We start from the raw sequence: 23,781 nt of genomic DNA, 5'->3' as shown, positions 1-23,781 counted from the left end.
ACGGGTAAGTAATCCAAATTTCAAGCCAAACAAGAGGGGCTTGTAAACCACCACTTTGCAGCATGTGAGTTAAAGCTGGGATTTGCATGTTTCATTTTTGAAATACCTCAGCCTCAGATGGATCATTAGGGAAATAAAAGGCAACATATGGATGGCAAAAAAAGTTTTGTGTTAAATGTCTTACATCAAAAGACTGAGGCCCCTTCTCCCAAATCCTAGGTATGGGCCTGGATTCCAAGCAGCCCTCGGCAGGACTGGCAAGGGCTGGTCTGAACCAGGACTTAGTCACCTTTGGTCTTTATACACTAAGCCCAACACACCTCTTGATGGCCAGAGCCGAGGTGGTCAGGACAGTGCTCTACAGCCAGGTCATTCCCAGCAGTGTCACTGTGGCCCAGCTGTGTCAGCTTTCTTCCTCCGTCCCCTGCCTGCTGAGGTCCAGGGGCATAGGCCAAAGGATGGAATGATCTGGTCTTGCCATCAGCTCCCCCTGTCCCAACATGTCTTGGTCCAGATCCTGGGTGACGTCCACATACGAACATCTCAATGGGAAGTAGTTGTTTTCTACGACAGGCTACAGGGGAGTAGTTTGTTTTCATTGGGTCTCTGGGTCTCTCTCTGGGTCTCTCCTTTCCTCCACCCCAGACCTACCCAATATATGTTGATTCAGGAAATAAACTCTGTGGTCTACTTCACTGGAAGGACCACCATCGGTCCATGGCAGTGTCTCAGCAGATGGGTATCAGCTGCCTTGACAGTAGTGAAAAAGTCAGGAAACCCGCCTGGGGCACATGTGAGCAACTGTCCTCTTCGTGCTGGTCATCCCACAGGTGTGTGTGTGCGGGGGGTCCCCTTCCCATAGGTGGAGCTAGACAGGAACCCAAACAGCTGGTTCCTGTCTAGCAAAGGCCTCCTCAGGGGTGAGGGCTGAGCAGCCCTCAGGCCCAGGTAGACCGAATCCCCCATCATAGAGGCTCTGCGTGCTGATCTAGCATGCTCTGGTCTTTAGGGTTAGAAAGCCTCAGGACATCTAAAGAGTATCCACGGGAATACTATACCTGTGAGGTGTAGTCAGCCAGGACCCAGGGAAACACTGGATACTGCATATAGTCATTGTAGGTCCTTCCAGCCACGGTGTTGAGGTACATAAGATATTCGAAATTGCTGATGTCCCTTTTCTACCAGAAGGAACAATGAGGAGTTAACCAAACATGGCTGGCATCTTCCTAAGGGCCATGGGGGTCTACCTCTCAGCCCTCTGCAGCCCTCCCCATGCAGCTGAGAATAGGCAGCACACACCTCCACCGTTCCCGGTGAGCCTGCTCACAAGCCGGGCCGAATCAGGGAGGCCATACTAATTTCAAGGTGAACTGAAGCAAATATATTCAGGAAGCAAAGTCGGCCAGGAAAAAAACGTATGTATATACATATGCGTGCATATATATATAGCTCAATAGTCCAAAGCCAAGGATAAAGCCTTCTTTTGTTTAGTTGTTGGGTGTGATACTCAAAAGTTGATTAAAATAAGAGCATGGATGCTGTGGGTGAACTTACTGCTGACCTTTTTATGATTAAAAAAATCAGCTGAGGGGACCTTGCAATCACAGAGAAAGAAGCCTTCAGAGGCTGAACAACTGTCTTCCTGTGGGAATTTAGGGATTTTCTTTTCTGTCCTGTCTTATTGGGACAACACTCATTGTTAGGGCCTTAGAATGTGCAATCAAGGTATTGATTTGTACAGGGACTCTATTTGGGAGAAATTACCAAGGCCAATGAGTGAATGAACAATCCTGTATAGCTGTCACTTCCTACATGGGACCTGAATGCTATGATCTCCCTTGGCCCCTTTCCTCCCTTGGCCCCTCGTGGGGAAAGGATTTTGGACAAGAATGACCAAGAGGTAATTTCTTGTTGCCATGTGATCTCTAGGACCTACTCTCTTGGGCACCCCGCCTTTCACTGAGAATCACTGGCCAAATGTCTGTTCATTCAAGCTGAGAGCCATTTGGGTCTTCTCAGAACAAGAAGGGAACACTTGTGCCCCTCTGCACTGTGTCCATTTATAAATAGGTGTCTATCTGCATGCATGGAGCACATGCACATGCATGGACATGTCTACACACACACACACACACACACACACACACACACACACACACACACTTCTGACTCCAAGCCTCAAATACCACTTTCATTCACTGAGATCTTTTTAGGGAAGTATTAGGGACATTTTGGTAAACTAAAAAAATAAGATCCCTCCTGAGTCACCCTCATGTTTTGTCTCTCCATCACTGGGGCCTGAGCTTTTTTATTATTTGCCTTCCCAGAGGGTCTTCTCAGACCTAGAGTCCTCTAAGGAGGTCACTATACCTGCCACCTCTGCAGCATGGTCCTATTGGAGCCCGGATATCTCCTGTGGGACAGAAAACAATGACAGTGACCAAATATCTCAAGGCACAAATGAGGGGAGATGTGGGAACTTCTGGGACTCTGTGGGACCAGGGCATCCAGGAAAGCCACAGACTCCCCAGGGCATATAGCAGCTCTCCCAACAGGCTTACAAGATTATTATACAAGCTCTGCTTGCCCCCACACTACCCTACTGAAGGTTGGGCTCTTGTGGTTACTTTTGCTCTGCTGTGATGCTGGAATGTTCTACTGCTGCCTTAAGTGTGGCCTGTGGGGAAGTCCCAGGGCCAGGAAGAAGCAGGCTCAGAGGCCTCCCTGGGGCTCCCATAGCCACGCCTCAGCCTTCTTTACCCATGTACATGTAATATATGTGATTATATTATACTGCACATATGTGACTATACTACATGCACATTTTAAAAATGTGGAGGCCACAAAATATAAGAGTCTTCAAACTACCACTCCCAATCAAGAAGTAGTTAACGGTTTCCAGAATCATTTTACCCCTATACCTGCCTATATGCTTATATCATTGCTGTTGTTTTTTAAATTGATGATCATGAGATAATCTTATCTGTGCTTTGTCACTGGCTTCACAGTGGAGTGCAGTGGAGTCACCTTGCATTGCTCTATAGCCTTCATTTCTATAGCAGCAGGACCCCATAGTACAGATAGATTGGGACTGGTCGAGCCTGCCTCATGGTGGGTTTTGTCCTTACAAATGACCTTTCTGTGACCACTTCAGGTCATAAATCTCGGAATCTTCTGTGAATGTACCCATGAGAGAAATTTCTGGCAGCAGTACTACTGGGATAAAAAGTATGAGCATTTTCAAGTTTGCTACATATTGCCAAACTATCCTCTTAAAAGGCTGTACTGATTTATGTTACTACAAATACAATTAAGAAATACAAATCAAACCAAAGAAGTACCATTTTGACCAATGTGGTAGGAAAGGGTTTAGAAGCGCCACAAGATGCTGTGCTGGGAAGGGCATGGGGAGGGGTTCTCTCCACGTGAAATGCCCCTCTCTTCAGTACGGATTTATAGAGCTTGGTTCCCTGACCTCTGTGGTAGCCCATGGTTCCTTTTCCAACTCTGTTTTCTTCCCCCGCTGTCTCCTTGAGACTCTTTTCTACTCTCAAGACCTGTGTTCAAGCTGTTCCACCAAACCAAAGCAAATCACGTCTCCTCTTTCCAGCCACTCCCTCCTCCTTGGTCCCATTCAGATGCCCACAGATGCCAACCCACATGCATTTTATGTTCCACTCACCTCATGTGCAGCACACGAGGACCGTTCAGGCCTCCATCTGGACACGGCCTGGCTGCCCAAGTGCCCTAACAGGGGCAGTGCCCTTTCGTTTTCCCACCACAGTACTGCCAACCTATACTCTGTCTTAGGCTTCCCATCCCTCTTCATTCAATTCTTTCCTTGGTAAGTTTTTATTATAGACAGAATGCAGCTCCCAGGCTGGGCTTCATCTCTCCCTTCGCTGCCACTTCCAAGAGAGAAATCATCCACTGGGCCCATTTTATTCAGGCCAATAACAATAACAATGAACAGAAGGAAGACATGGTCCAGTGTATTGCTTTACGTTGCAAAGGCTCAAGTGAAGATTTAGTTCTCTTGCTCAGTCTGTGAGCCCACCACCTATCCCAGTTCTGGAAGGCAGGCTGCCTTGAAGGCTACAAACACAGGCAGACCCAGGCTGGAGACAATGAGGGTCAACCTCCTGGAAAGGACATGTGCTGAGCCTTCCTGAGGAGGTGGGGCTACAGAGATATAAAGTTAGGATAGCAAAGCTCGGTGGTCTTGTTACTTTATTTTGTTAAGTTTGACAGGGGAGCAGGAGTAAGGGGACAAAATGTACACATTTCAGTTCAGGAAATGAGATACAGCCTGTGTCATTTTCCATTCTAGAAAGGGTTCTAGAATTTTACCAGTGGTCCTTTGTGACATGGCCACCAGGTAGAATGGAAGATAGAGGCATGTCACCATCCCATTTCTCATTTCATCGGCTATGAGCTCCAAGGAAGATCCATCATTTCCTTACTATCAGCAAAGGACGCCATTACCAGCAGTGCTGAGACACCTAACCAAAGGTAAGTCATAGTTTTTGACTTTTTATTTGTTTATTTATGTTTGTTGTATGTCTTTTTTCATTTAATTTGAGAATTTATGTGTATACTCCTACATGGATTTCTTTCTTTTTCTTTTTAAAAATTTTATTTTTTTATTTGAGTACAGTTGACACACAGCGTTGCGTTAGTTTCATAACATAGTGATTCAACATCTCAATATATTATACTGTGCTCACCATGTGTGTAGCTACCATCTGTCCCCATACAACGCTAGTACACTATCAGTGACTGCACTCCCTATGCTGTGCCTTTTAGTCTTGTGACTTATTCTGTAACTGGAAGCCTGTAATCTCCCCTCTTCTCTACTTAATAATAATTATAATACCAATAATTGTCTAACCACTAAATACTGCAGACTTCTTACCCATTGTCTAACTTCTACAGAGATCCAATAAAGCAGGCATTACTTCCACTTATAGATGAGGATGTGGATGTGTGGGGTGACGGAGTGGCATGCAGCCTAGGGGAGTTCACCATAGCTTGCTGGAACAACTGCAAGTCGGGACAGAGCAGGGACCCGTGAACACCTGACACTGTGTTCAAAGTGTGTGCAAAGCACCTGTCCAGACTAAACCTTGACCCAGGGCCCTGACTCGCAAGACAAGCTCTTTTCTCTGACAAGGGGAAAAGAAAACAAAAGTAAACAAAAGGCAACAACAGCAGAAATCTTAGTTCTGGCTGACTTAGAAGGCAGTTACCTGACAAATTCATAATTTGTGTACATCTGGAGCTAAAGAATAAGCATTAGCAAAGTTGCCAAGTTATTATTGCATATCTATGAGATAAATATGAAACTGTAGAGGTATTAAAAGTCTGGAAGGATATGTAACATGAAGTTACCTCCAGATGCAGAAATTGAGCAGCTTTAATTCTCATGAGGTTTTACACATCTGCAATGTAAAATGTATTTATCTTCTTGTATATTTTCTTCCTCAAAATATTGATTTTATTTTTGCTTATGATTTTCATATTATTTATTTTCTAATTGTAATGATGTACTTTTACAAAGAGTCTAATTAGAAATACACTGGGTAGTAGGACTCCAGGCAATTTTTAATTTTCTACTTATCCGGGGCACCTGGGTGGCTCAGTGGTCCAGTGTCTGCCATTAACTCAGGTCATGATCCCTGGGTCCTAGGATCGAGTTCTGCATCGGGCTCCCTCCAGGAAGCCTGCTTCTCCCTCTGCCTATGTGTCTGCCTCTCTCTCTGTGTGTGTCTCTCATGAATAAATAAACAAATCTTTAAAAAAATTCTACTTACCTGAATTTGATAATTATTTTAAACCCATCTATTGTCTAAATTGAATGATCTGTTTTCTTTTAGCTTTTCATTAAACAAAACAGCGGTGGTATCCATGTATTTAAAGTCTTTGTGGTTAACCATATTTCTATTTCTTAATTTAAACTATTTCCTTTTGCTTTTCTGTACTTTTCAAAATCTGCAGTGCTTAGATTTATTTTGTATTTCAAATTATCTATTTGCTAATTACTTTATTTACTTCCCAACTTCATTTGGGTAGTGCAATTTAGAGTATATTTATTTCTTAATTTCTATGAATGCATTCTCAAATTTTTCTACAATGTTATTTTATTATGCATAATAGTTTTCATATATAACTTTCTGCTGATCTTCTCAATTTCTGGAAATTTAATTTACAGAAAAAAACTGAACAAAAAGATTACAAATGTACAAACATATTCATTGCAGCCCTATTCATGATAGCACTAAATTTGGAAACAACAAGGAAAGCAAAGTCCACCAGGTTTGGTATTGCACATTCAATCAAAAGATAGATTTTAGAAATTATATAGCAGCATTTGACATTATATTAATTGAGGAAAAAAAAGCCTATATACTTGTAAGGCTTTTACAAGCATTATGGTCATTCTAATAGTATAAAAAGGACACAAAGAGAAAACTGCAGAAATAATTAAATTCAAATAAACAGGTAAAGACCACTTTCTTAGAAATCAAAGAACTGAAAAAGCTATTTGGACAAATAACAAGGAAGTTGAGTGATATTTTGTGGGACTTGCTCAATGCTTTATATAAAAAGTAAGGTATTTGTCCCTTAAAGGAGGCAAACATGGCCTTTCTTTCCCAGTAGCAATGTCCCACTCCCAGCGTGGCCATGGACAGCCAGCTGGGCCCGGTGGCAAATTGCTCCACTGTGCTGCTGAGGGAGGCCGGGAGGAGAGCCCCCTGTGAGAAGCCCGAGGAGCCCAGGCCTGGGTGTCCCTCCGCGTGGGCAGCTAGCTGCACCTGTGCCTGCCAGGGAGTTTAGGGTGTGCTGGAGACCTTTTCAGCTATTGTGTCCTCTCACCTGGCAGGCAGGCATCAAGATTATGCTAATTAACTCCAGTCTCTTGTTGCCTGGTGACAAAGTTTCACAGTTGAGAAGGAAGAACTGGCAGAAACAGGGTAAGTTTTTCTCTGGTAGTGGCCCTGCATTTACGGATTTACTTAAACTTTGCCAAACAACCACCACTTCACAAATTCTGCTTTTTGCTCTCCTCCTTTGTGTAAGCAATTTTGGAAATGCTCGTTCTCTTGGTGCGCTTTATTTACAAACCTCAGACAGGAGCTAATTTATTATTTAGGAGAGGAGGAAGCTGGCCCTTGAGCCTCAGGCAGGAAGGGCAGCTAGCAGGGGCCCGAGCTGGGGACCCAGCCAAGGGGTTAAGGACCAGCTTGGGAAGGACTGTGTGTATGAGTCTCTGGGGCTTTAGGGTCACACTTGGGTCTCTTTCCAAAATCTGAGCCTGGAGCATTTTGCTGTCCCATAAGCAAGGGGAGACTAGTGTTTGAACTGCTTCTTAACCCCACCAGTGACTGACCCCTCAAAGAAAGTGCAGTGTGTGTACTCCCCACTTAGGAGGCTAGAGCCTAATGACTGTTTACTATGGTGGTGCTTGGGGCACAATCCATCTTTTGAGAAGTCTGGAGGCAAATCTTTACCACAAGTTATCTTGAATGCTGGGGCCCATTAACAAGTAGTTAAGTCCTAGGCTGGGCTGGGCCCTGCAAGGAACACACGAGAACAATGCCTTATGTCTCTATTTCCATGACAGGTATAATGGGAAAAGATAGGTGCTCCTACTTCCAGTCTTTATGACTTTGGACAAGCTACTGGCCTCTCTCTTGTCCTCTCTGAGCCTTAGTCACATATTTTTCTAGTGGAGATAAAAATGAATACATCAAGTGGTTATAAGAATTCTTTATAATGTCTGTAAAATGTCTGGCCTATAGTAGGAGGTCAGTAATCTATACACACAGTCTGAAAGCAGGAGCTGAATTCAAACATGTTAAAAACTATGCAGTATCATTGCTTTGCAAAGGGTTTGGCACATAGTAGATTTTAAATTCATTTATGAACCGTATGTGATGTTATATTACGTGAACCAAGTACTAAACACCAGTTCCTGTGGGATGAAATGGGGAGTCAGAAAGGTTAGGAAATGTGTACAAAGTCACACAGTTAGGGAGAGACAGAGCTGTGACTGGTCTCCAAGCCAGGGTGACTCCCATGCCTTCTGGGCTTGAGCCTTAGCCTGGAGGGAAGTGGGAAATACTGAGACAGCCACTGCCCACTCTGCAGAACACCTGAGCCCCACGCTTGTCTGGAGACCGATTTTTAGGGTCTAGTGCTTGGTAGCTCCAATTTCTTCTTGGGGATCCTAGGGTCTCCTACTGTTGCTGAGAAGAGATAAAGGTGACTTCATGCTCTCTGCCTCCAGCCATCATCTGAGTAATGGGAAAGTCAAACCAAGTGATGTTTCCTGGTCCCTAGTATTACTAGCACACAGTGTGAACTAAAACATGTCCCCCTCTAAATAGGCACCATGGGTTACCCTGCTGCATAATCCATCACCAGCCTTCCATCCACTGCAGAGTCAATTCATTGCCAACTTCCAGTTCCTACCAGTCTCACATCATAGATCTCAACTCAGCCCCCAGAGCTGGGTCTGATAACATGCATATGCTATCCCTGTGGTGAGGGATGAGTATTAAGGATGGGGCTTGAGCTGGTCTAGAATGAGAAGTCTATAGAATCTAGCTCAGTTTAGGCTAGTGTCTGGAAAACACAATGAGTCAGGAGCTCCCTTGTCAGCCCAGAGGGCCAAATTTATCACAGGACCTTATAAAATCAAACTCTCATGGAAAAGCCAAATGGCAGTTCAGCCCACAGACAAGAAAAGTGAGCAGATACTGGCTCTGCTTGAGCAGCATGTGACCTTGACAGGGGACATGCTCTTGAGGCTTAGTGCTTTATCATTAAAGTAGGGTGTATGGATCAAATGAGATAACACACATAATGCACTTGGACATAAATTAGTGCTCAGCACAAAAGAGGAAACGTATAGAAAACACCAGGCTTGCTAGAACTTCAGCCTGTGTTTTCTCTTTGACCTATACACGCAACCCAGAAGATTCTGCTCCCACCACATATGGTAAATATGAGCCATCCTTCTCCTCCTCAACCCCTTGATATATATCATTTTCTTCTCCTGTCTGCAAGTGGCTGTCTCCATCTATTCTTCCCTCCCTACCTCTGTAGACTTCCCAGCAGCCTGAGTGATGCTTCTAAACTTTTCGTGTCCCACCTCATGCAGGCTCTCCCCAGCTCCTCATCCTCTTCATCTTCTATCCTCTTCATCCAGTCCCTGCTCCAGCCCCCATGGCATTTCCTTTCTCTTCAACACCACCAGCTCCTCCTCACTGGTAGGACTTGCACCTGGTGCACACCTTCCCTACAGGTGTTCTTCCTCAAATTCTCTCATGCAGCTTCATCCTAGTGTGAGCTCAAATGTCATGTAGAGAGGACATCCCAACCTTCTCAGTCTAAATTAGGCCACCTCACCCCAATATTCTCAACCTGATCCTTGACATTCCCTTTGACATACACTAGGCCTGATTTATTTTGCAGAGCATTTGCACCAACTGAAATGATCTTGGGTCTTTTTGTTTGTTTTTATTGATTGATTTGCTGCTCCTAAAATAGGAGCTTTGTGAGAAACACAGTAATGTTTATCTTGCTCACTGTATATCATCCAACCTGACCCTGACTTATATAGAATGACTCAAGTACAAGTTGTTGAATGACTGACTGACTGACTGACTGAATGAATGAATAAGCAAGTGAGTAGCTTGGGCTGTAGCAAGCTCTAGAAGCTAACAGTGGACAAATGTATACTCATATCTTCTAATTGCTACTATTTTTTCTTTTACTATTGATATCATCATTAATAACTTGGGTTTAAAAAGTTGCAGACTTTTGCCCTTGGGAATAAACAAAGATTGTTCCACAAATCTTACATCTGGTGTTAATGACCAGTGGGGAGTGTCCTAGGGCTACTCATTGGAGGGAAATGATTACTACGTGCTCTTCAGTACATCTACCAGCATTATCTATTGTCTTAAAGGCACTGACTGTGGGAGCCAGATACTACTCACTGAACACCCGCTACACACTGGCCACTCAATGCACAGTCACCCCCGCAATTGCTCTTCATAAGAAGCTACAATCTCCTGGCCCATTTTGCTGATCAGCAAACTGAGCTCATGATTAAAACCAGGCTGGCAGTAAAGGTGGGGTGGAGCCCAGTTCTGCCTCAAAGCCCCTGTGTTCCCTGCTGCCCGAGTGCCTGCTTTCTATTAAGTACTTTTATACACAACAGGAAGGGAATACACAAAGTGGCTAATACATGGTCACCATCCCCATCTGGAAAATGCCAAAAAGCTGCTCCATTCTAAACAAGTGCTGTTGGCTGTCTTTATTGCCATCATTTCTATCATCTCCAGCAAGTTATATCTGGCTGCCTAGAGTCAGTAAAGACATCTCTCTTACTGATGGGGCTAAATGCTTCAGTAAACAACTTCAAGTAGGCCTGATAAAGACTCAAGGAGGAATGGGAAATCTGAACTTAGGAAATATTTCTACAAAAAAATAAGATTAGATAGAAATCACAGCATTTTCCAAAGACAGGTGCCTTGCATACAAGCAACAAGCCTCCAAACCACCCTTTTGCACCCTTGAACTTTAGCATCATTTAAAAAATTAGACCATAGTCATTCCAGCAGCCTTCCCCTCTGGATGGAGAAAAGTTAGCCACTGTTTAAATAAATATCTTCCCTTACAAGGCACCGTAGTTTGGGTCACCAACACATAACAGGCCATGTGGCTTGTGTATCACAGTCATCTGTGATTGATCAGGGTTTTCAGTGTAGTGGAAGGCTTGCTGGCTCTGAGGGAACATCTCTGGAGGGAATGAGAATGGCTGCCTCCCTCCTCTTCTACCACTCCACCACCCTGTCAGCATGGCCAAGCATAGGGGCAAAAACAGGGCTCTCCACCTTCTGCTTAATTTGCACATCTGCAGTTGGTGGGGTGCTTCTTGGGTGCCCCTGTATCTCTATTTGCCACAGCAGCCAGGCAAATCAGGGTTCTCAACCAACCACTGGCACTGCTGCCACCATCCCATCACCAAAGCTCCCCTTCACTAAGCACCTGTCGCATCATAACCTTTTTCTCCTATGCAACTCTCACATTGCCCTACTTTACTGAGGAAACTGAGGAAAGCATTGTATGCATCTATTTGGAAAGTCTTCCTGTCCTCAAGGGTGTCCCACAGGGGCTGGGTACACACTCGGTGACCAATAAATATTTGATGTGAAAGTGATGACTTTTCCCCAAAGACCTCTCCCTTGAAAAATAGTCCGCAATGTTCTAGAGGCCCTTTCAAAGCAGGTGGAAAAACAATGGGTCAAGAGAGATTCCACAGCAGCTATTACAAGCTGTGGAATCTGGGATGAAGCTGACTCCTTTCTGAGGTCATGGAAACTGGGATGCCCTTGTTAAGCATCTTGAATTCATTCATTCAACCAATACTGTCGGAGGGCCTCCTGCTTGCCAGGCACTGGGAGTTTAGAGCCTGGCCAGAGAGGAGATCAAGGGACAGACAATAAAAATAAGCACACCAAGCAAGTCTATTATAAAATATATTTGGGTGATAAATGTTATGGAAGAAAGTACAGCAGAGGAAGGAAGATCAGGGTATGTTAGGGTTCACTTTGCATCATTAATTGGAGGATCAGGCCAGGCTGAATTGAGAAGGTAAAATTTACCCAAAACCTTGAAGAAGATGAACAAGTAGGTCAGTCAAGTAAATGTCTGAGAGAAGAACCTTCCAGAAGAATGAAACAATTGGAGCAAAGGCCATAAAGAGAACTTTGTGGGACAAGTTAGAGGAATGGCAGGGCTGGGTGGTGGATGTGGAGTGAGTGTGGGGGTGAGCGGTGGGGAGCCCCTCAGAGAGGTGGTGGCTCAGGCCATGAGGCCACCGGAAGGTCTCCAGCCTTTACTTGGGTGAAACAGAAGTCACTGGAAAGCTGTGAGCCAAGGAGTAACCATTTGCCACGGTAACAGAATTCCCCTGGCTGCTGTGTTGAGAACAGATTGCATGGGGCAAGCAGGTGAATAAAACAAGATAGGAGGTCACCCCAAATGCCCAGAGGGAAATGGCAGTGACTCTGCCAGGGCATGTGGTGGCCAATGGTAGGATTCTGGATTGACTTTGAGCACAGAAGGGACAGGATTTCCTGATGGACCAAACATGGAACATAAGAGGAAAAGGAGAGTTGAGTGTGATGCCACAGTTTGGGGCCTGACACACAAGATGCTGTTGCTGTCAGCCTGGCTGGAGAAGGCTTTGGGAGCAGCTGGTAGATGGGGAGCTCGGCTTGGGACCTGATGTGTTTTGAATGCCTTTACATAGTACAAGTAGAAATGTTAAGGAGGCAGAATGATACGTAAGTCTGGGATCGGGTGGTGAGCTCTAGGTAAGAGATAAAAGTTGGGGAGTCATTAGTGTATTTAAGGCAATGAGACCAGATGAGATCATCAAGGTACCGAGTGTAGGCAGAGAAGAGGCAAGTGACTTGGCCATGGCCCCCAGGGAACCCATGGCAGACACAGTTCTAAACCAGCCCAGTCAACTCCCTCCCATGTCTGGTCTTCCTTCCATTGCCTCCTGGTGCCCCCACTCAGTAAGGGGTCCTGCATATAGTAGCTTCCTGGTGGACCCAAGACCTCATCTGGGGGGAACACGCTCCACTGTGAGGTACCAGCCCAGTACAGCACTATGGCTGCTGCCAGCCAGGGGGCTGGGTTTCCTACCTTCTCAGGTAGCAATTAGAGAGGAGAGGGCATGGGCTTGTCTGTGATCACCTCCGGGGAAGTGTGGGGACTGGCTTTCTCCCTTTGGCTTGACATGCAGCTAGGGTATCACTTGGAAAATAAGTCAGGTCATGTCTGCTCTGGTTCCTTTTTGCTGATTTTGTTTTTAATTGTGCCTCTGGCCTGCCTACCTGCCTTTCTTCTCTTTCCTCCCTTCCATGCCCCTTCCTTCTCTCCTTCCTTTCCGTCCATTTTGCTCCCTCCTTCTCCCCAGCGCTTGCCCCTCCCCTCCCCTCTGCCACAGGGCCTTTCCATCTGATGTATCTTCTATCCAAAATCCCCCTCCCTATCTCCCTGGACCCTCGCTTCCTTCAGTGTCTGCCCAGATATTGTTTTCTCAAGGAGGCCCTTCCTGGTCACCCTCTCCAGAAGTATATGCCCCCGCTTCCCTCCCAGCACCATCTATGTTTCTTTTGTCCTGACTCTTTCACGTCCTAGCTCTCATTGCCACACAGCATAGTACATTTCTTTACTTTTATTCCTCTCGTTGTTCACTTGGCTTTTGTATAAAACCGACCATGGCAGTTTTCAGGCACCTATTATTAATTAATGAATACTTAATTCCAAAGGGCTGTGGGAAGCTCAACTGTTCCCTTATGGTTGATCTTCAGGGCTCTCCTTCAAAATATCTCATAGCTTCACAAGGGGAAGATTTACAGCCCCCTCTGAGCTGGGGGCTTTCGTACAGCAGATGGGGGTACCACACCAGGGTATCAGCTCATGGAAGTCTGTGCTGTGTTCACCCCTCTGCAAGTTCTCCCTGGGACCAGGTGGGGTACAGAAGACATGCACACACTGCGGGGCACTTGTAGAGAATGGCCCCCTGTCTCTGCAATCTTGGGGGTTCTGTGCCCCAAGGAGTGATGCCTCCTTGTCCTCCAGGATAAAGTAATTTAAAGTCTGCACCTGGTGAGGCAGAAAGGCCATAGTATGGATGCTGGGCTGTGGAGATTGAGTCTGGTTTCTACTGAATTGGAACCCTGGAGTCCTAGCTCCACTGTACACCTGTTACACTGTCCTGCTCATGCCACTATTTCCTCTCTCCCCTAACACACAAAGGCACAAAACGGGCCTCCAAGGATCACTCTCTCTCACCCCACCTTAGGAAGCAGCTACTTTTATTGTCCTAATTGCAGAAGTGGGAGGTAAAGCTCAGTGAGGCTCAGGGTCCGCCAGATGGTGAAGGGGGAGGCAGGTGGCAACTGACATGGACCTAAAGCTCCTGTATTTTCATCCTTCTTAATCACTTTTCTGAGTCCATTTCGATATCTGTAGGAGAGGCCAAGGCTGTGGGGAGAAAATGCAATAACATCTATCTGGCAGTAGCAGTATCTAAACCATGTTGGTTGAAATTGAATTAACACTCATCTCTCGAGGTTTCCAGGTGCCAGGACTAACCAGTCCTTCCACTTTCCTGCATGTGTAGGTTGATTTGTGTGTTGAGAATGCACTAGTTGATGAACAAGGCGTTTCTAGTCTGTTACACTAATAATCTTAATATTTTATTTTAATTATAAGGCACCTATTCCCTTTTGCTCCTTTAACAAATCCAATTAAAACAGAGTACATTCAGAATTATAAAATAGATGCTATTAAACCAATAAGAAATCATAATCTTTTGTTATTGGGCCGTGTGACTCCTAGTAACTTTTGCTCCAAATAAAAGTTGAATTCTTATTATCTGCCAGGGGAAGGGGGCAGTTTGACGTATAATGACATCATAGGCAGCACATGTGCAGAGCTGCAGTGATGCTCAGGATGGAGAAGTAATTAATATTAAGGGTAGACAAAGCTATACATGCACAATAGCCCAGTAAGACACTTAGAGCTGCACTGATCAGATTAGATAACTGCCACACAGAGTGAACTTGATAGCTTCCACACAGACACTCTGTTTGCTGCAGCTCTGTTTTCATGGGAAGAGCACTCCGCCCAGAAGTCCTGGAATGTGGTGAGCTGCATGAGCTTGAATGAACTACTTCATGCCCGACTCCACCCCACAGCATCCTTACCTTGGGGTAGGAGGAATATTCCCACCTCAAAGGAGAGTAGTGAGAACTGAACGAAGTGGCAGAGGGAGGTGGCTTTGTGAGGCAGAAGCATGATGTGCCTCTAAGAGTTGAATATGTGGGGGTGGGGGAGGGGTAGAAAGCATCATATGATTGACACATGGAGATGGCCTGTCGTCTGGGAAGATAGGACGTGCATCTTACGGGCGTTAGATTTTACAGTGAGCCCACACAGTGAAAATCAAACTTCTGGTGGTCTGCATACAGCCTCTCAGGGCCCCTACACAACCAGTACCCCCAGGGCAGAAGGGGGCCCCAAATCTCTGTGAGTACCTGGGAATGGGCTAACCCATGGGCTAACCTTCCTGGGCCGCGCTTGATGAAACACCTGTATCTTGACATTCTTGACACATTCGATGTGGCAAGAAACTTATACCCTGGGGAGCCTGGAGGACTAGTGTGGCTGAGGGACAGTAGATTTCTGTCTCCATCACTGCCTGCTTAGGAGCACATGCCTGTCAAGTGACCTTGTGGTGGCACATATACACCCATTTAAATGGTTTCTCTCTCAGGGTACCTGGGTGGTACAATCAGTTATGCATCTGACTCTTGGTTTCAGCTCAGATTGTGACCTCAGCATCATGAGATGGCATCTAGTTCCATGGTCAGCACAGAACCTGCATAAGATTTTCTCTCTCTCCCTCTGCCCCTCTCTGCCCCAGCTCTCTGGCTCTCTCTCTGTCTCTGGCTCTCTCTCTCTCTCTGTCTCTCTCTGTCAAATAAATTTTTAAACTGTTTCTCTCTGTTGTCTCTTTCCCACTCTCTCTCCCTCTCTCTCTCTCATTGTCAATGTCCAAGTTCTTACTCCATTTGTGTCATTAAAATACCTTTAGAAGTCACTTTATTCAAATGTACACATCCATATAGGTATCTATGAGAATGAACACCCTATACATTGGCCCCTGGGCAATGCAGTGAGCAGGCAATGGCCTAGAACAGTTTCTTTAAGGACCCCAAGTTACATGTGGTCCCTCCAAAAGGTCAGTGGGACATCAGCATTATTGACCTGACAGGAACTTTGGCCAAAGATTGGCTAGCTGCTTCAGCCCAGGAGTGCACTCCATTCCCCTGTGGGTGAGTGCCATTGCACTTCCTGTCTAACCCGTGCCAAATTAGAATGGGCCTAAGTGAGTATCTAGGCACCCAGAGTGTGTGACTCTGTGACACAGCTTGGTTCCTACATCAGAGAGCCCGTAGATGACCAAAGCCAGCAGCACACCTTTTTGGGTACATGAGGGGAAAGCAGCTCTAATTTCTGTTAGAGGTGTCTTTCACCCTGGGGATGCTAGAACTCCAGAATGCCTTCTTCTCTTTGGAGTTATGGGGTCAGCAATGTATCTTCCAAGATAAGCATTTCATACAGCTAGAGCAAAGACAATAGTAGAGAGAGAAAAGAAAGGCAGCATAGTGAAGCACAAAGATCATAAGCTTTGGTATAGACATATCTAAGTTTGTTTGGGCTGTGCTGTGTGGTCTGTGTTACCTTGAGAAAGTCACTTGACTTCTCTGTGCTCAGTTTTCTTATCCTAAAAAAATAGTAATGACATTTTTGCTTCATTGCTGTGGAGACACAGGAAGGGCCCAGCCACATGTTTGCCATAGTTACTTCGGTACGTGTCACCAGAGTGAATGATGTTGAGTGGATCTTCTGAAGCTGATGTCAGAAATCCCCCCATGATCATGGTGTCCCTGTAAGACTCCACTCCTGCTATCCACATCTTCTCTCCATCAACTGCCAAGGGTCTGGTGGAGTTGTTGCCGTAAGCTCCACACACATCTTTCTGCTTCTAGTCTATCCTCTCTTCCCTTCCTAGAAATCTGTCCTTATGCCCCCAGGAAAGAGGAGCTCAACATAACACAGCTGGGGGTGATAATAGAAAAAATAAAAGCACTTCATGCTTACCTCCCCCCACCCCCCATGAGCCTATACTCCAAAAACCAGCTAACACTGTAAAGCAAGTAGAGGAGCACACAGTTCCTGGCCCAGAGTAGGCACTGGACAAATGGTAATTCCTTCCCCCAGTGTACACTATGGCCAAGTCAAACATTAGTGCCTATTTTTGAGGTGTGGCCAGAGGTTCCAAATAGACGCACTCCACAGGTGGCTCCACAGTGAACCACCCACATCTCCACCTGCCATATGGCTGCTTAGAGAAGGTATAACATGTTTCAGGTAGGGGTAGAGGGCACAGGGAATGATTTGAAGCCACATAGGTAGTCACAGTGGAGGTGAGGCTGGCCTCTTACAGGTCTAGTGAATGGGTCTATAATGGGTCTATTCGATGTCTCAGTGCGTTAGTCAAACGAGTGAAATAATTATTGTAGGATCACATTAGCAAGATGTTAAAGATATCAGATATATACAAAGTCAGTCTTACTTAAAGGCACATGAGTGTGAGGCACAAGATAAGCTGTATTATCATAGTGATGATAACAATCTTACAATAAAAAATGCCTGCAAATATTTGATGGCATTAAAATACAGGTTGCCATTACATTTTTAATTTAGATATCCATGGGGTGTCCTACCATGCTGTTTGATTCACAATGACTAAATAGAAAAATTAATTAGAAATCAAAGTCAACCAACTGGTTCAGTTTCTCCAAAGTATAAAAACCAATTGTTCAAGACAAAAAGGCTCAGTACACTTAAAAACTTCTTGTATAAGGGCTTCTCAGCTATTCATATGATATGAAATCTATCGTCTATCCATCCATCCGTCTATCTATATCTATCTATCTGTCTATCTGTCTATCTATCTATCTATCATCAATATATCTCTTTCTTTGATTTCCAGCTTCCTTTGTGTGGTTGTTGGTCCCACTCTGATGTTTGAGGATTCTGTGAATTGATAATATCAGACCATCTTATCAGTTTTTGTTAAATCAAAAGATCATGAGTTTTACATTTCTTTTGCCAACACTTATTCTCCTACTCAGTGGGCAGAACTGGGCAGGATGCTGACCATTTTGAGTTGCATGAAAGAAGGGATATTCCTGGTCTTTGGGGCCTTCTGGCACTGGTCCACTGTTAGTGGTACTCAGTGGCTTAGGGAGTCATGATGGATCCTGAGCAGTACAACACATCTTTCTCACCATAACCAAGAGCAAGGTCCCCAGCCAGGTAAGGAGGTGGTGAGAAGTATGAAGGGTCTGGGGTCTGGATCATGCTTCATGTGGCCTGGGGCTATCTGGGGACCCAGATGTGCTGGGAGGAGGTGAAGTGCATTATCCTAGCCCCTGCTTTGCCTTGCAGGTAATTAATGAGCAGGCTCAGAGCCAAAGGGTGCTGGAGAGAAGCTCCTTAATGGAGAAGTACTCTGGCAGCTCCATGCTGCTTCCTTCCCAACATTCATCAAAGCTGGAGGGCTTCTTATCAGGGGTTGGATGGACTCTGGAGAGCACACTCAGCAGGGGTCACCTGGGTGCATCTTCAGTCTACTGGAAGCATCCTTCTCATCCAGGGCCCCACTAGCTCATGCTTATTGTGTTTGAGCTGAACTTTACCTTGAATATAAGAAATACAAAAGACAGTTCAGACTTTGGGGGGCTCAGGAGAATCAGTAACAATGTAGATTTTAGCTCTTTGAGCTTGGGAACTGGCCCTGTTTATTGCTCACCTGTGTAGCACATAATAGGCTCTCAATATACCTACTTGGTGAGGGAACAAATGAAGGAATGCAGGAATAAGCACATCGATTTGGCTTAAATTAGCCCCAAAGGACTAGGATCATGAGCAAAGGAAACTTTACTATTTGTTCAGGTCCATGGGATAGAATTGCCAAATAAAATACAGATGTATGCAATGTTTGGGGCACATGTATACTAAAAAGTATTTGTTGTTTATCTGAAGCTCACAGTCAACTAGGAATTTGTCATTTTATTTGCTAAATCTGGCCACCTTCTCATACAGGAAAGTCACTGATAAACATTAAGATCAGAACACAGGATCCCTTGCTCTTGGCCCATCTTTTCTCTTAATGAAAATTTCAACTCAAGTGCAGTAGGGCTGTTTTTCTGACACGCCACCTTGTGCATAGTTGGTACTGGTACAGGTGATACACACACGTACCGTGGCAAATGCCACATGGTTCATATTTGGATGGCCTTTACTGGGCAGGACAAAGCTAACTGGGGCATAAAAAAATCACAAACTTCTAAACTGGGCCAAGCAAGCAGCCATAGTACAAGGACAGAAATAGATGTGGAGCCCCAAGTATTTTTAAGATTTTTTAAAAACTGTAAATTTACTTATGGTAAAATTTCCCTTTCTTAGTATTCTGTTCTCTGGGCTCTAACATATGCACAGCTTCACATAAGTCAGGATACAGGCAGTTCCAGCACCCCAGAAAACTCCCTCCTGCTGCTCCCTTGTAGTCAAACCTTTCCTGCCCCTAGTCCCTGGCAACCATTCATCTTTTTTCTGTACTATCATTTTGGCTTTTCCAGAATGCTATATAAATGGAATCATTCATTATATAGGCTTTTAAGATTGACTTCTTTAATTCAGCAAAATGCTTCTGAGATTCATCCAAGTTGTTGCATGTATCAGTAGATTTGTCCTCTTTATGTTTAACAGTGTTCCCTGATAAGGATATGCCACAATTTCTTTATCCATCCACCCACTGAAAGGTCTTTGGGTTGTTATCTTCTGGTTTTGGCAGTTATGAATAGAGCAGCTACACACACACATGAATAAGTTTTTGTGTGAAGCTAAATTTTTGTTTTTCTGGGGTAATTACCAGTTGGGGAGATGCTGGGTCTTATGGTAAGTCTATAGTTAATTTTATAAGAAATTGCCAAACTGTTTTTCAGGGTAACAATTTGAATTCCAATGAGTGCTCTGGTTGCTCTGAATCCTTACTAAATCTTTGTACTATGTAGATTTTTATAAAGTTTTTTTTTTTAATTTCAGACATTCTAATAACTGTGTAGTGATATCTGCTTGTGATCTTAATTGGCATTTTTCTAGTGACTAATGATGTTGAGCAACTTTTTGTGGGCTTATTTGCCAACCATATAGCTTCTATAGTGAAAAGTCTTGTTAAATCTCTTGGGCATTTTATTTTTATTGTGTTATTTGTCTTCTTACTGCTGACCTTGAGTTCTTCATAGATTCTAGATAATAGTCCTTAGTTGGACATATATTTCAGATGTTTTCTTCCATTCTGTAGCTTGTCTTTTTATTCTTGATTTTTTTTAACAGAGTGGAAATTTTGTTTTATTTTCAATATTTTCTTTTCTTTTATGGATTGTACTTTTGCCAAACTCAGCTTATGAAGATTTTCTTGTACGTTTTCTTTTAGAAGTTTCATGTTTTAGACTTTATGTTCATATCTGTGATTCATTTTGAGTCCATTTGAGTTAATTTCAATAGCCTGAGATTCTTCTTATTATTTGTATGGTTACCCATACAAAAGTGGGTAACCAATTGTTCCAATACCATTTGTTGGAAAGTTCATTATTTATCCATTGAATTTAGTTTGAACTTTTGTCAAAAATCATTTAACCATTTGGCTATAGTTATGTGGCTCTATTTATGGACTCTGCTTTCTATTCCACTGATCTATGCATGTGTTCATTCATCAACATCACATGCTACAATTACATGGTAAATTTTAAAACTGGAAATGTGAATCCCTCAACTTTATTTTTCTTTTTCAGAATTTTTTGGATTTCTAGTTTCATTTCCTTTCAATATAAATTTTAAAATCTGTTCATTCATGTATACAAATAATCCCGCTGGAATTTGCATTGATCTTTAGACCAATTTGAATAGAATGGATTCTTTTTTTTTATATTTTTAAATTGGAGTTCGATTTGCCAACATATAGCATAACACCCAGTACTCATCCCATCAAGTGCCCCTCAGTGCCCATCACCAAGTCACCCCATCCCCCTGCCAACTTCCCTTTCCACTACCCCTTGTTTGTTTCCCAGAGTTAGGAGTCTCTCATGTACTGTCACCCTCACTGATATTTCCCATTCATTTTCTCTCCTTTCCCCTTTATCCCCTTTCACTATTTTTTATATTCCCCAAATGAATGAGATCATATAATTTTTGTCCTTTTCCAATTGACTTACTTCACTCAGCATAATACCCTCCAGTTCCTTCCACGTCGAAGCAAATGGTGGGTATTTGTCGTTTCTAATGGCTGAGTAATATTCCATTGTATACATAGACCACATCTTCTTTATCCATTCATCTTTTTGATGGACGCCGAGGCTCCTTCCACAGTTTGGCTATTGTGGACATTGCTGCTCTAAACATCAGGGTGCAGGTGTCCCGGCATTTCATTGCATCTGTATCTTTGGGTAAACCCCCAGTAGCTCAGTTGTTGGCTGGTGGGGCAGATCTATTTTTAACTCTTCGAGGAACCTCCACACAGTTTTCCAGAGTGGCTGCACCAGTTCACATTCCCAACAGTGAAGGAGATGTTCCCCTTTCTCCACATCCTCTCCAACATTTGTTGTTTCCTGTCTTGTTAATTTTCACCATTCTCACTGGTGTGAGGTGGTGAATAGAACTGACTCTTAATGATATTGAATCTTCCAACTCATGAATATGCTGTATTTCTCCATTTGTTTAAATATTCTTTGCTTTATTTCCTCAGTGTTTTGTAATTTTCATCACAGAAATCCTGTACATTTTCATTACTTATGTGAGATACACAGATTTTTTTTGGAGTGTTATTATTTTTCAAATTTCAAATTCCATTTGTTTATTGCTGGAATATAGAAGGGTTTCTCTGTGTGTGTTAACCAAGGTGTTAAACTTACACCCTGCAACCTTGCTAGCTCATTACTTCCAAAAGTGTTTTTTAAATTTGTGTAACTCTCTAGGTGGACAAGCAGGTGATTTGTAAGTAGGGAAAGGTTTATTTCATTCTTTCCTACCTATATGCTTTTTTCTTGCATTATTGCATTGGGTAGAATTTCCAAGATGATGTTGAATAGGCATACTGAGAGTTCACCTTCTGGCTTTGTTGCCAAACTTACCGGGAAATATTTAGTCTGTCAGCAAATATGGTGTGTGTGTGTGTGTGTGTGTGTGTGTGTGTGTGTGTAAGCCTTTAATCAGGTTAAGGAAGAGCCTTTATATTACTGGCTTGCCATCATGGATGTTAACTTTTGTCACATTTTTTCATGGTGAAGTGTATCTTTTATCATTATGTAGTATTCTTCTTAATCTCAAGTAAATTTTCATGCTCTGAAATATATGCTGTCTGATGTTAAAGCCACTCCAGGTTTCCTTCAGTGTTTGCATAGTATGCCTTTTCCACTCTTTTAGTTTAACTTACTTTATTTATATTATTTGATTTTGGTTTAGATTATTTGATTTTTTCTTTTTTTTTTTTTTAGTTTCATTTTAATGTATATGTTTCTTTTTTTTCTCTGTCTACACATGTTTTAGTGATTTAACTTTCCATGGCCTACTTAGAATTAATATTTTACCAAAGCAGTGTAAAAACCTTAGCTACCATATAGGTCCCAATAACTCTCCCCATTATGTTATAGTTGTGCTATGTATTTCATCTACATACATTGGTAACCCCATCATGCAGTGTATAGTTTTTGCTTTCAACTGCTACACATATTTTAAAGATCTTAAGAGCAGAAGAATAGTCTATTATGTTATCAGATGTTTACCATTTCCCTAGCTCTTCCTCTATTCCTAACTCCACGTTTCTTTCTAATATCATCTCCCTTTCATCTGAAGAATTTCTCTTAGCATTTCCTGTACTTGCTCAGCAAGTGGCAAATACTTTCATTTTTCTGAGAATGTCTTCATTTTTCCTTCATTCATCTGGGATATCTTCATTCACTGTCTGCTTGACAGTTTCTTACTTTCAGCACTTGGAAAAAATATTTTTTCCAGTACCTCTGGCTTCCATGGTTTCCAGTGAGAAGACTGCATCCATCCATATTGCTGGCGCTTGAAGATAATGTGTATTCTTCTTTGGCAGGTTTTGAAGGTGAATTTTCTTTTTGCTTTTTAATTTTAAGCAGTTTCATAATGTGTCTGAGTGTGGATTTTCTTTTTTAGCTTATTTGTCCTCTTTGGAGTTCACTGAGCTTCATGCATCTGTCATTTTTACATCTTTCACCAACAGTTAAAGGTTTTTATGCATTTTTCCTTCAAATATTTTTCTGCTCCACAACTTTTTCCTCTCCTTTTTCTAGAATAGACCAATATCAATATTGATATTGATATATATGTATTTTATATACGTATCTTAGGAGGCAATCACAGGCTACAAGTTCTGACATATCTTCTGTAGGTTCTGTAGACTATGGTTATAATATCCATTCAGTTGTCAAAGAATTTACAATGTGATTCAAATTAGTACTTCTACCTATATAGTAGTCTACTGCTCAGCTCAATGATCAAAGCTTTTGGGTTCAGAGTCTGGGATTAGGCACTAAAGATCCTGTTCAGGGTTTTATCCATGCATAGACATCTCAGGGCATGTCCAGGAGCTCATAGACAGCTTAATTAAACCCCTTCCTCTTTACAATCACCCTTTGTGGCTCTAGGAGTGGCCTCCCTCCCTGGTTTTCTGGCTAGAAATCTAGGGATTTTTATTTTCTAAATCTGCTGTATACTTTCTGCTACTATTTCTGCCTCCAGGGCCAAGTGGCAGTAGGGTAGAGAGAAAAAAGCAACCTCAAGTCCTTGGGACTGAAGTTTGGTTGAAGACAATGGTTCTTCTCCCTCAGAGTTTTAGTAGCCTGCCTGGCTGACTCCAGTGATATAGGATTGCCTGGGGCTGAGGTGGTGAAGAACGGAAAAAACAAACAGAGGATCTCCCTCATTCTCTGATTCCAAGAGGCCCCTTTTCTTGATTTTGGTGACACAAAGGGGCTTTTCTCAGAAATCTTTCCATCACCACTACTGCAAAATTGGTCTCATTTTGAGTTA

At 43.3% G+C, this 23,781-nt stretch overlaps 1 protein-coding gene across 1 annotated transcript in view; it reads right to left on the bottom strand.

Moving 5' to 3' along the window:
* Positions 1-23,781, bottom strand: part of WDFY4 (WDFY family member 4) — a 284,669-nt gene that overhangs the window by 41,021 nt on the left and 219,867 nt on the right. Inside the window, exons 48-49 of the mRNA XM_055345541.1 lie at positions 2,371-2,413; positions 1,059-1,178 (exon numbers count right to left, since the gene is read on the bottom strand). Of these exons, the coding sequence (XP_055201516.1) occupies positions 1,059-1,178; positions 2,371-2,413 (163 nt within the window). The remainder of the gene's footprint in view (positions 1-1,058; positions 1,179-2,370; positions 2,414-23,781) is intronic.

The sequence above is a fragment of the Nyctereutes procyonoides genome, unplaced genomic scaffold, assembly GCF_905146905.1.
Source record: "Nyctereutes procyonoides isolate TBG_1078 unplaced genomic scaffold, NYPRO_anot_genome, whole genome shotgun sequence".
Taxonomy (NCBI): Eukaryota; Metazoa; Chordata; class Mammalia; order Carnivora; family Canidae; genus Nyctereutes; species Nyctereutes procyonoides.
This window is presented reverse-complemented; position numbering and strand designations above follow the sequence as displayed.